The following is a 13,191-nucleotide window of genomic DNA, read 5'->3' on the forward strand; positions in this document are numbered from 1 at the left end:
GTCCTTCAGCAGGTTAATGAATAAATAAACTGTGGCACATCCAGACAATTCAGTGCTTAAAAGAAATGAGCTATGAAGCCATGAAGAGACACAGAGGAACTTTAAATGCATATTATTAAGTGAAAGAAGCCAATGTGAAAGGCTACATACTATATAATTCCAACTATATGGAAAAAGCAAAACTATGGAGACAAAAAGATCAGTGGTTGCCAAGGGCTGGGGTGCAGGAGGAATGAAGAGGCATAGCAGAAAGGATTTTAAGGGCAGTGAAAATATTCTATATGATACTACAATGGTGGATACATGTGGATACATTTATCCAAACCCATAGAATATACAACACCAAGAGTGAACCCTAATGTTGAACTATGAACTTTGGGAGATTATGATGTATCAATGTAGGTCCATCAATTGTAACAAATGTACCACTCTGGTGGGAGATGTTGGTAATTGGGTGGCTAGGCATGTGTGGGGGCAGGGAGCATATAGGAAATCACTGTATCTTCCCCTCAATTTTGCTGTTAACTTAAAACTTCTCTTAATAAAATCTTTAAAAAATAATAGTAATAATTGTGGGTTCCCAGAGTTGGGGGGAAAAAAAGTCAATGATTTTCAGTTTGCTCAGTTGTTGTTTTTTTTCTGTGTCATAAGGATGGGAGTGATGGCTTCGAAGCTCCTTAAATGTCACAGCTGAAACCAGAAGTCCTGGATTTTTTAATTGGTATGAAAACTTTAATTTCCAAGAGTCATACATTTCACATCCTTACCATTCACTTACTTGCATCATCACCAGTGCTGTATGTTATGTATTTGTAATTTCCCAGATGGCTCTGCAGCTATTTCTGTTCTTGTTACTAAGTGCTAGCCAGTAGAATGTGAAGGAAAGTAATGTGTCCAACTTTAGATACCTGTCCTTAAAGTAGATTGATGTGCCTCTTTGCCCCCTCCTCCACTTGGTTCCTTGGGATGTGAATATGATAGTGTGCCATCTCGGGCTGTGTGAATAAGGTCACCACCCTAGGAGTGATGGAAAATAAGAAAGAGAAGTCGTACCAGTTCTGTCCTACCTACCTGCAGACTATTAAAATGAGGATAAAAAAAATCAGTTTCTAATTTTATTTTAAGGCACTGTTATTTGAGGTCTCTTACATTGTACTAAATCTGTATCTCAAAATGTTAGCTTTATCTTTAATAATAAAGGGACCTGAAATACTTTAAATCAAACCCACACCAACCCTGTGAGTTATATGCCAGTGTTTTCCAGTAATTTCATTGTTGTTTTAATGCCATAAGTCAATTCTGCTATTCTGTTCTACTGTCAATATTTGTTCTCTTTACCCACATTTTAACATTTCCTTTGCCCACTATTCTTGTGTTTCAAATCCTCCATCTAGGACCACTTATATTATTAAAGAGCATGCCAATACTTCTCCTCAGTCCCCCTCCCTTCACAATTTTTTAGTCCATTAACAATGAGTTTTCCTAAAAATATAACTACCATACGACCCAGCAATCCTACTACTGGGCACATACCCTGAGAAACCATAATCCAAAAAGATACATGTACCACAATGTTCACTGCAGCACTATTTACAATAGCCAGGACATGGAAGCAACCTAAATGCCCACCAAGAGATGAATGGATAAAGAAGATGTGGCACATATATACTCAGCCATAAAAAGGAATGAAACTGAGTTATTTGTAACAAGGTGGATGGACCTAGAGTCTGTCATACAGAATGAAGTAAGCCAGAAAGAGAAAAACAAATACTGTATGCTAATGAATATATATGGAATCTAAAAAAATGGTACTGATGAACCCAGTGGCAGGGCAAGAATAAAGATGCATAGGTAGAAAACGGACTTGAGGATATGGTGCGAGGTGCAAAGGGGAAGCTGGGATGAAGTGAGAGAGTAGCACTGATATATATACAGTACCAAGTGTAAAATAAATAGCTAGTGGGAGGCTACTGCACAACACAGGGAGATCAACTCGATGATTGGTGATGACTTAGAGGGGTGGGATAGGGTGGGAAGGAGTCACGGGAGGGTGGGGATATGGGGATATATGTATAAATACAGCTGATTCACTTTGTTGTACAGAAGAAACTGGCACAACAGTGTAAAGAATTATACTCCAATAAAGAGCTTAAAAAAAAAAGTTTTTGAAGAGACCATGCCAGATGTCAAAATGGCAGTTCTTAAAGAGTGGCTGGAGAATCCCCAGCGGTCCCTTAGGTCAAAATTATTTTCACTGTAATTCCAATACTTTATTTTCCTCTTTCACTTTCATTCTCTCATGAGTGTAGAGTTTCCCAGTCTATATAACATGTGACATTGCTACAGAATAAATGCAGATATGAGAAATCAGTGTCTTCCATTAAACCATTAAAGGTATTTGAGAAATTATATAATGATGCCACTCTCCTCATTGTTTTGGAAAATAATCACTACTCATAAAATGTTATGTTAACATGTGATGAATTTATTCATTTTTAAATGAATTTAAACTTTTTATTTCAGTTTGAGACTTGCTGTTGCAAAATGTTCCTCTGTCTTAGGTCAGGTTCCCTGGGAAACAGAATCTGAGATGAAGCAGAATTGGGTGGAAGGTGAAGCTGATCTGTGATAGGGTTGCAATCTCTTGGGGAGCTCTAGGACTGGGATGGCTCTTTGGACTTGCTCTAAACTGCCCTTGGGGAGGCAGTGTAACTGTGCACAACGCAGCTCTCTTCATCCAAGAGCAATTCCTATAGAGGAACTTATGAGTTGTCAGCAGTCAAGATCCTCAGCAGCTGGCAACACAATGAGGGGGGGAATCTTGACAACTCTAAGGTATAGCTTACATTCTAGAGTTCCCTTAACGATTAGGCTGAAACAACCCATAGCAGGACAACAGCTGAGACCACACACTTAACTTTCTCTTTACTGTCCTCCTTCCTTCGTGCCCTTACCATTCTTACGGGGAGAACTTCCTTAATAAACCACTTGCATAGGAATCTTCATCTCAAGGTCTGCTTCTGGCAAATACAAGGAAAAAGAATGGCCACAACAGAACTCAATTCCATCCTCCAATCTTTACACCAAAATGTTTCTCCCTGGTATGCTGCATTTTTAGCAAATGGTGACCATCCAGCTGTTGCTCTCCACAGAAATGTAGGAGTTATCCTTTCTCTCTCTTTTCCTCATCTTTCGTATCAGCAAACTTCAAATCAAGTCTGAAACCTAGAATGGAAATTCTCCAGGCAGTAGTTCATGTTTGTCCTAGTGGAGAGGGATTTATCGTGATTGGATTAATGATTTTTTTTCAAATGTTATTTCAGTCACTTAGACCTTATTTCTATTCCTTAGGACAGGGGAAAAAACTTAGAGACTAGATCATTTTCTTGTTGACATACAGGCAGTAAAACAGCTTTCCAAGACTTGAGATTCAGGTTTACTCTAGGCACTTTATCTCACCCAATTAAGCACAGCCACTCTAAGTGGGAGAGGATAAAAGAGGCTCCTAAGGTAGTCCTTATGGACCAGAGGTGAAATTTTAAAATTTTCTGTTGACTCCAAAGCTATGCAAAGAGAGGGGCAGAGGACTTAAATGAGAAATGAGCCAAATAAAGGAACATGAAGAATTGGGAATTCCCTGGCTGTCCAGTGGTTAGGACTCCGTGCTTTCACAGCTGGGGAACTAAGATCCCGTAAACTGCGTGGTGCAGCAAAAAAACAAACAAAAAACAAAAACAAAACAAAAACACACGAAAAAGAAAATCAGGGTGAAAAATGACAGTTTAGACCCCCCCCAAAAAAGTTTTGCAACTAAAAATATTCAGATCTTGTTGTGTATATAACACATGAACTTTGAAAACTATTTAAAAAATCTACAAAAAAGTGTGCTGGCAAAATTGGACTTAGCACAAAACCTATGAAAGAAGAGATTATAAAATGGCAACACATTTATATATTTAAGTTTTGGTAAATTATTGATTTGATTTCATAAAAATCACCACCTGCTATTTAAGTCACTGTCAATCTTCAAAAATAGCTAATAAAAGTAAAATTGATACTACTCATGCTTCATAAATTTAGTTTGAGAAATATTTAGTTTTGTGAAATCAGCTTCAAATAAATGCAGCTGACATTCAAACATTCAAAGCAAAAAATTCCTTTTGGACAACATCTCCAATCCTAATCACCTTTTTAAAAAGACACTTTCAGTTCCTTCCCGCACATGTAGAAGCCCTGCTGGCTCTTGTCCTTTCTCAGGCGTCAGGTACACTGTCTTCTCAGAGTGCTCAGGAGGCTGCTGGGGGAGCACCGGGGCCTCTTGTCGTGACCTTGTCCAAACTCCCTGAGGCCTGGAGCCGCAGGGGCTCTAGTCCAGCCAGGACTGGCACCCTGGGACCCATGCTGCCGTGTGCCGTTCCTCTCCTGAACCCAGCAGTGGCCCTGAAAAGCCCGAGTTCTTAACTTAGGAAGAATATGACATCTGAGTCCCCAAAGCTGTGATTTCATCCATTTGGGAAAAAAAGTTGGGAAAGACCCTTTTCCTAGCAGGGGTGAGGGGGACAGAAAAAATTAAAAAAAAAAAAAAAAGACACTAATGGTTTTTTCTCTATATCAAGTAATATTGTAGCGATGGTATAATAAAAAAAATTCCTGAAGGGGTGATTCATGTATTGTTACAAAGAATGAGACCATTTTAATGAACTCTGTTATTACTGCTCAGGGTCTTAGACCAGCCCTGCTTCCAACCAAAACTGGGTAGGTACATAAATCAAGGGTTGTAGAAGCAATAAAATGATCTGTAGGTTGAGAGTGAAGCAATTTTACATAATTGCTTATGGCCACCTCAAGAAAATAAAAGGCTTTCTTGTTTCAAAATACTATAATAATTAACAATAATATTAGTGCCTATGCTGGTTGCATGGAAACTTACAGGGCAAGAAGACTAATACTATAGAGTTAATTTCTCAGGAAAATCTTTTTCTCTCCACAATGACTCTAAGTATATTATTAACTCATTAGCTGTGGGTTGTTTTTTTTTCCCCTTTTGCTTTTTGTTATTTTTTAAATTTATTTATTTTGGGCTGCGTTGAGTCTTCGTCATGGTGTGCCGGCTTCTCAGTGCAGTGGCTTCTCTTGTTGCAGAGAATGGGCTCTAGGCACAGGGGCTTCAGTAGTTGCAGCACAAGGGCTCAGTAGTTGTGGTGCACAGGCTTAGCTGTTCCACATGTGGGATCTTCCCAGACCAAGGATCGAACCGTCTCCCCTGCATTGGCAGGCAGACTCTTAAGCACCGAGCCACCAAGGAAGTCCCGTAATGCATTAGCTATGAATCCAACAAATCAGTTGTCAAATAATGCAAGACACATTGAGAGAGTAGGGATCATCAGACCATGATGATGTCCTAAAATAGTAAATAAAATCACTTTTGATTTGTCACACTGCCCTCTGATTTTCAAATTTTTAATAATTATATACCTCCTTGAATCTAAGATATAATTGGTTGAAAATTGAGTCCTAAATTCAGAATGTGAAAATGTGAAAAAAAAGCATCATGGGATTGATAAAACATGTTAATTTCATATTATATACTAAACAGAACTATCACTTTTAATTACTAATTTTCTGGAAATATTTTTGACAAAATAGTTCAGCATCTGTACCATTTTCTTCTATGGGTATAGGCTTCCCCTAGCCCATAAACTCTGAGAAATAAGTACAAAGACACTATTAAGATAAGACATCCATATCATCGTTGTGTATCATTAGCATTTAAGATTTATTTTATATGCTATCCATCTCTTTTTAAGGCATAAAAATGACAAGTAAAGCTAAAAACCCCCTTCCACCAACACCCTCAATCCTAATCTCCTGCCAGAGACAACACCATTAGTAATTTGTTATGTGTCCTTTTTAATCCATTTAAAATAGTTTTACACACATATTTCAATAATAAAAACATAGTTCTATTCTTTGTGAATGATTTCACTCCAATTTACATGAATGTTATTATATGGTATATTTCATCTGGATCTTGATTTTTTTTCACTCAACATTAGATAACTACTCATGTTACACAATACAGACCAAGTTCATTGCTTTTAACTGCTGTACACCATTCCATTATTTGAATATATCACATTTTATTCATCCATTATCCCTTCAATATATATGGTGTTTTCAATTCAGATATATATATATATATTTATTAAGCATATTTATGAATTTCTTTAGGATGTACATCCAGAAGTGGAACTGCAGGGTCCTTTTAAAAAAAAGTTTCCCTGCCTCAAAGTCATAGACAATATCCTGTTATTTCCTTTCAAGGAGTTCAGAGTTTGGCTTTTCACATTTCAGTGTTGAAATCCTTTGGAATTCTGTCTTTTATGTGTTGTAAGGTTGTATGTAATTTTATTTCCCCCAATATGGAGATTCGAATACTCCAACTATTTTTATTGACTATGCTGTCATTATTCTACTTATTCAAGACATCATGTCTAATATACAACAAGTTTGTATATATTCATTGGTTTACTTCTAGGCATTCTATTTTGTAAAACTTTTAAATTTATCCATTAATGTAATACTACCACACACTATTATATGACCATAATTTCTTAATATGTGTAGTACATAGTAGAAGGTGTGTCCTCTCTGTTCTTACTCCATATTGTCTCAGTAATCCATAGCCTTTTATTTCATATGAACTTTAGAATCATATTGTAAAGATCCTAGAAAATTCTTGTTAGATGTTTGGAACTATATTAGGTCCACAGATTAATTTGGGGAGAAAAGACATTTTATGATATTGTGTTTTTCAATCTACATCCATGGTATTTCTCTCCATTTACTCAAGTCTTTTGCCCTTCAATAAAGCTTTACAATTTTTTTATAAAGATCTTGTTCATTTTTTGAGATTATGCCAAGATATTTTAAAGTTAAGTAAAGCATGGATTGAATTTAAGAGAAGCCCTTTTATTCACTTAGTATACTCGGCGTTTCTCACCTGTATGACCCCTCTTATGTATAGAAAGGGATGCTCTTTGAGAGAATGCTTTCCCACATTCATTACATTCAAAGGGTTTCTCACCAGTGTGAATTCTCATATGTATAATAAGTAATGAGCATTGGGAGAAGGCTTTTCCACATTTATTACATTCATATGGCTTCTCCCCTGTATGACTTCTAACATGAAGAGTAAGGGATGAGATTCGAGAGAAGGCTTTACCACATTCATTACATTTAAAAGGTTTCTCTCCAGTATGAATTTTTTCATGTTCAAGGAGATTTTGTCTCTGACTGAAAGCTTTTCCACACTGATTACAATGATAGGGTTTCTCTCCAGTATGAATTTTCTCATGTTCAGTGAGATTTGATTTCTGACTAAAAGCTTTCCCACATACTGTACATGCATAGGGTTTTTCACCAGTATGAATTCTCTGGTGTCGGATGAGGTTTGACATCTGAATAAAAGCTTTCCCACATTCATTACATTCATAAGGTTTCTCTCCAGTATGAATTTTTTGATGTGTAATGAGATTTTCTTTCCGGCTGAAGGCTTTTCCACATTCATTACATTCATAGGGTTTCTCAGCTGTATGATTTCTCATATGTACAGTAAGGGATGAACTTTGAGAGAATGCTTTCCCACATTCACTGCATACGTAGGGTTTCTCACCTGTATGACTTCTCATATGTATAATAAATACTGAGCACTGAGAGAAGGCTTTTCCACATTTATTACATTTATAGGGCTTCTCCCCTGTGTGACTTCTCATATGTAGATTAACAGATGACATTCGAGAAAAAGCTCTACCACATTCATTACATGCATAAGGTTTCTCGCCAGTGTGAATTTTCTCATGCTCAATAAGATTTTGCTTCTGGCTGAAGGCTTTTCCACATTCCTTACATTCATAGGGTTTTTCTCCAGTATGAATTCTCTCATGTTCAATGAGATTTGATTTCTGACTGAAGGCCTTCCAACAATCCTTACATGCATAAGGTTTCTCTCCAGTATGAATTCTCTGGTGTCTAATAAGGTTTGACATCTGAATGAAAGCTTTTCCACATTCATTACACTTATATGGTTTTTCCCCAGTATGAATTTTTTGATGTGTAATAAGATTTTCCTTCCTACTGAAAGCTTTTCCACATTCCTTACATTCATAGGGTTTCTCTCCAGCATGAATTCTCTCATGTCTGATGAGGTCAAATTTATGACTAAAGTCTTGTCCACACTGATTACACTTAAAGGGGGTTACAATGTGGGATGAGCAATGGTAAAATGGTTTCCCATACTTATTACATTCATAATTTCCCTCTCTTATACAGCCCTTTTCATAACTAAGTAAGTCTAAATTATGTTCAAAACCCTTATCAAGTGAGTCACATTCAAAGAAGTTTTGTCTTGAAGTAACAATGTCTGAGCTCAGAGGAAATACTTCTGCAACTTTTTTACATTCAATGACACTTTCCTTAATAAGAGTTTTCTTGGAGATGGATGTGACTTTCCTCAAAAGTGTTTCCTGTTGCTTCTTGATCTGTTCATCAACTTCCCAAACTTCTAAAATGGAGGACCAAAAATTATTACTTTTGAATTTTTCTCCTACTGCACTATTGATAACATTTCAGAAATTTGCTAAAGTGGGGTTGATCTTTGATATTGGCTGTAGTCTCCCAATATGAAGGAAATCCAAAGTGCAAATGTTCTTAAATTCTAAGATTTGAGAAGTTAACTCCTATAGATAATATTATGGAGATAAAACTGCCATTAATAGGCCCAAGCTGCTTTGACTGACTTAAAAAATATACAATGCAGATATCAGTAAAATGAACAGAATAATTAAGATGAAAGGGTAAACACACAAATGACTGGAGAGCAAGTCAAATGACTAGAGGATAAAATTAATGTTGTGGTTAAACAAAACAGATTGAATGTATATGTTTATTTCTCCAACTTCCTAAAATTCCATTAAAATGATAGTAAAAGAATAAAGATTCAAACCCATAAGAACAAAGGAAACAGGAGTAAAAAGAAGGGTAAACAAGACATTTCAACAAAATACTGGAAGATGAAAGGCTAAGAAAACTGTCAACTGATAGCTCAGCTAAGAAATTCAAGTTTTGTGCTACGAAGATGCAAATGTCAAGCAATAAAGTGGTTTGACAATAAAACACTGGAAAAGCTAAAAAAATTGGAGGATTTAGGTATCTAAAAGGCAGGGATAAGACTGGGGCTGGAAAAAAGAGGATTAACTTAAAGTCTGGAATTATATACTGATTCGAAGGCATGAACACATCTATATTATGAAGGTACACAAAGGAAAAAGGAGTCTATATGTAATTTAGAACTATTTTGGATAATGTTCAGTGAGGGCTGGAGAAAAGGAGTCGGGGAAACATAGTTCACAAAGAAATAAGAAAAAAATAAATAGGAACTGAGGAGAAATCAGACTCCCTTAGAGAAGAGTAAAGAAGACATTTCCAAGAAGGGTGATCCACAGGATCAAATATAGAAGAAAACTTTCTGTTTCAATATGGTGGAATTAAATATTTCTGTCTCCTCTCCTTTCTGCAAACATGAATAAGAAACAGAAAAAGAAAATATATCTTCAATAAAACTAAAAAACAGCTAAACTCCAATTCCAGAGTATAAGGAAAGACCAGAGGATAGACTGAACCAGGTAGTGAAGAAACCCAGATAGTGCCTCTTCTTTTTTATCTTAGACAGAAAGCATGGTGAACAGAGTTTTCCAAAACAGAAGGCACACCCCGTGGACAGAATGAATGAGCTGTTTTTTACAACAATGGAATCCAGATGTGTTAAGACTGCCTGGTGGCAGGAACATATGGTCTTCTTCTGACCCTGTCAAATGGTAGGGAAGGCAGAGATGCAGATAGCCATTATTTTTGTATAAGCAGGATGTTGGCATAGGAAGGTAGAAGAGATGTTGAGTGCTAGAGGAAGCATGCAACTGATAATCTCTGATTCAGAAGTAAAGGGCAAACCAATTCTTAACACAAAACTTTGTATGACAGAGGGAGTCTATACGAGCAACAGAGGCTTCCTACTAGCTCAGAGTATTTTTCTAGACAATCTTCAATACTCTCCTTCTATAAATAGTGGGCCTAGCAGGAAATATCCTTATTCAAAGATGAGGAATGATAGTTATAAAAGGAACCAGTTATCAAACGTATACTATACTACATGACCCAAAAAACATGAATATATAAGCTTAAAGGAAAGCCTCATATTAACTGATCAATAAGCCTCATCAAGTTCTAAAGCTTTAAAGAAAAACAAACCTATGGCATCCAGGCAAATAAATCAAGTCGCCTAGGAGGGAAAACAATTAGGCTTCAGACTTCTCCAAGCAACATTCAAAGCCAAGCAGCAGTAGAGGACTATCTAAAGTCTTTAGGGAACTGCCTATAAAACCTCTAGGGAAGACAGTATGGCTCAAGAATTTTATACACAGCCAACTATCAACTAAATACAAAAGTTTAAAAAAAGATACTTTCTTATTTGCAAAACCTCAAGGACTCTAGTTCCCACTAAATTGAAAGCTCCACGAGGACAGGACTTTGTTTTGTTCATTGTTTTCTGCCCATGCCCAGAATAGTATTTTATTTATATTGTTACGACTATAAATGTGGTTCCCTTTTCCTTATATCTTCTACTTGGTTGTTGAAGTATACATGAAAACTACTGATTTTTATTTGTTAATTTGATACCCTACCATATCACTGGATTCTCTTACTATTGTTGGCATTGATTCTCTTGTACTTTAAGGGATATAGTTTTATTATGTATAAATAAAGATGGTTTTATAGGGTCCTTTCCAATTCTTCTACTACTGATTTTTTCTCTTATCTATTACTTAGGTATAAACTTAGTAAGAAACTTACAAAATGTATAAAGGAAACCTTGGAAAGCATTTCTGAAGGACACAAAAATAGATCTTAACAAAGACAGAGAACATGTTCTTGGATAGAAAAGACATTATAAAGGTGTCAACTCTCTGAAAGTTAATTTATACTTCTAACACATTTCCAGCAAAACATCCAACAGGTTTTTCTCTGGAAATAGACAATTGAATGTATAAAATTCATATGGTGAAATAAACAATCAAGAATAGCCAGTACAACTCTGAAAAAAGAAGTGTACTCAACTGGGAAAAGAAAGGGAAGATCCCACAGGCTGCAAAACAACTAAGCCCATGTGCCACAACTACTGAGCCTGCACTCTAGAGCCCGGAAGCCACAACTAGAGAAAGCCTGCATGCAGCAACAAAGACCCAATGCAGCCCCCCCCCCCCCAAAAAAAAAAAAAAAAAAAAAAAGAAAAGGAAGGGACTGACTGTCAAGGGTAATAAAGACACTCACTTTTCAATGTTCCATTTTGGATTGTTTATATTTTTAAACCAAGTGTGCAAATATTATATTTTAAAACAATTAAAGGAATGAAAGGTGTGAATAAGCAGGGAGGAGGTAATAATTTCTAAGCGAGAAACTTTTAAAGCTATATGGGACTGTGAGAGTTGTGAAGTATAATGGAAAGTGTGAGTATTGTTACAAAACAAATCTGAGGCTTTTCAAAATAGAAAGAAGGTAAGGAATGAAAAGGAATCTAAATCTGAAACAAATATATTTCAAAAATACTATACATCCACGAAATATTGAATGCATAAGGGAAAAAATCCTATGAACAGAAAGGAAAGAGAGAGCTTAAGGATCATAGAGAGGGAAAGTAATCCTGAAAGTAAGGTTGTAAATGAACTAGGGAAGTTTTGGTATCTAAAATTTGAAAAAAAGGAAGATAGCTCCAATACAGTATCTGGAAGTGTCGCCATAATCCAAGGCATTCATACCTTTTGTCACTCTAGAAGACTTCAGCAAACCTTGGAAACTGTGAAATGATATCAACTCCCTGAACAACTGTCATGTGGCTTTCTTATTGACCTGCCTTTTCACTTATTCACCTGGACAGTGCCTCCCAAGCATTTCTTCTTCTACCACCCATGGCTCTTCTTCCTGCTCCAACTTGAAGATCACATCTGGTTTGGTGACTTGGCAGCCTATCATGAGAGACAGCAAAGGACTTGGATGTTAATGCTGGAGACAACCATCCAGATCTTGGGTTGAGTCCTGGGGACCTGAGGGCCTATGAAAAATGAGGATGGAGGAACTTCCACAGTGAGACAAAGTAATTAGCCTTTACCCTAAACATGAGCACGTACAATCATATGAAGAAAGGGAAGGCTAGTTAAAAGACATCTGGCAAGTTGAAGTCTTCACACATTTCAAAGACAGAAAAGAATTCTGAGTAAAATTGCAAAGCAACCCTTACCCACTGTGACTAGGTTGCTATAGTTCTCCAGCATCACATCACGGTACAAGTCCCTCTGAGCAGGTTTCATTTGCTGCCATTCCTCCTGGGTGAGGTCCACAGCCACATCCTTAAATGTTACTGTTTCCTGTAAAAACACAAATTGAGGTCATCAAAACTAAATACTGTGGTCAAAACATGTAAGAACTCATTCAGCTAGTATCCAGGGATCAGATACCATATAACAGGTTTTCATATTTACTTAATTTTGTATTTACTGGAGAAAATACACCATTATAGAAATATCCTGTAGGAATATGTTAATTGTTGAATCAGCAAACTTAAAATTTCATCATCTATTATGCAGGAAGCTGGAAACAGTGGTCACTGATTTATACCTGGTCTGTGACAGAGAGGACATAAATATGATTCACGGTAACTGGCTCAGAACCTGCCCAAGAAACTGTGTGATCTAGTAACAAAGAGGACACGGAAATAGTAGGGAAGGAAGAGAAATAAGGCAGGAGGAAGGAGGAGTGTCATGAAAATCTGAATATGCAGAAATTGATATTTCTATAGGACTTCCAGATGGGAATGTCCACTATGCAGTTGGAGGCATGAAGAAAGGAGATGAGAATTCGTTAGCCATCAACCTAAAATTGGGAGCTGAATCCATGGAAGAAGGATATGAGTGGTTGTAGAGAACATACATGGTAGGTAAAGGGCCAAGAACAGAATCAACAGTTAAGCAACAAAGAAAGGGCCTCAGGTTTTTGTTTCTTACTTGTATTCACAATTACAGGATGAGAATTAAAACTATGAGAGTGGTGTGACAGAAACTAAAAAACAAATGATACATTTTT

The 13,191-nt window shown here is 36.6% G+C and overlaps 1 protein-coding gene across 7 annotated transcripts in view; it reads right to left on the reverse strand.

Moving 5' to 3' along the window:
- Window positions 1-5,797: 5,797 nt before the first annotated feature.
- Window positions 5,798-13,191, reverse strand: part of ZNF568 (zinc finger protein 568) — a 30,359-nt gene continuing 22,965 nt past the window's right edge. For all 7 annotated transcript variants that reach the window (XM_057712378.1, XM_057712384.1, XM_057712381.1 and 4 more), the window contains 3 exons: window positions 12,350-12,476; window positions 11,982-12,077; window positions 5,798-8,563 (listed from right to left, as the gene is read on the reverse strand). In XM_057712378.1, coding sequence (XP_057568361.1) covers window positions 6,981-8,563; window positions 11,982-12,077; window positions 12,350-12,476 — 1,806 coding nt within the window. In that variant the 3' untranslated portion in view covers window positions 5,798-6,980. The remainder of the gene's footprint in view (window positions 8,564-11,981; window positions 12,078-12,349; window positions 12,477-13,191) is intronic.

The sequence above is a fragment of the Hippopotamus amphibius genome, chromosome 16 (genome assembly GCF_030028045.1).
Source record: "Hippopotamus amphibius kiboko isolate mHipAmp2 chromosome 16, mHipAmp2.hap2, whole genome shotgun sequence".
Classification (NCBI taxonomy): domain Eukaryota; kingdom Metazoa; phylum Chordata; class Mammalia; order Artiodactyla; family Hippopotamidae; genus Hippopotamus; species Hippopotamus amphibius.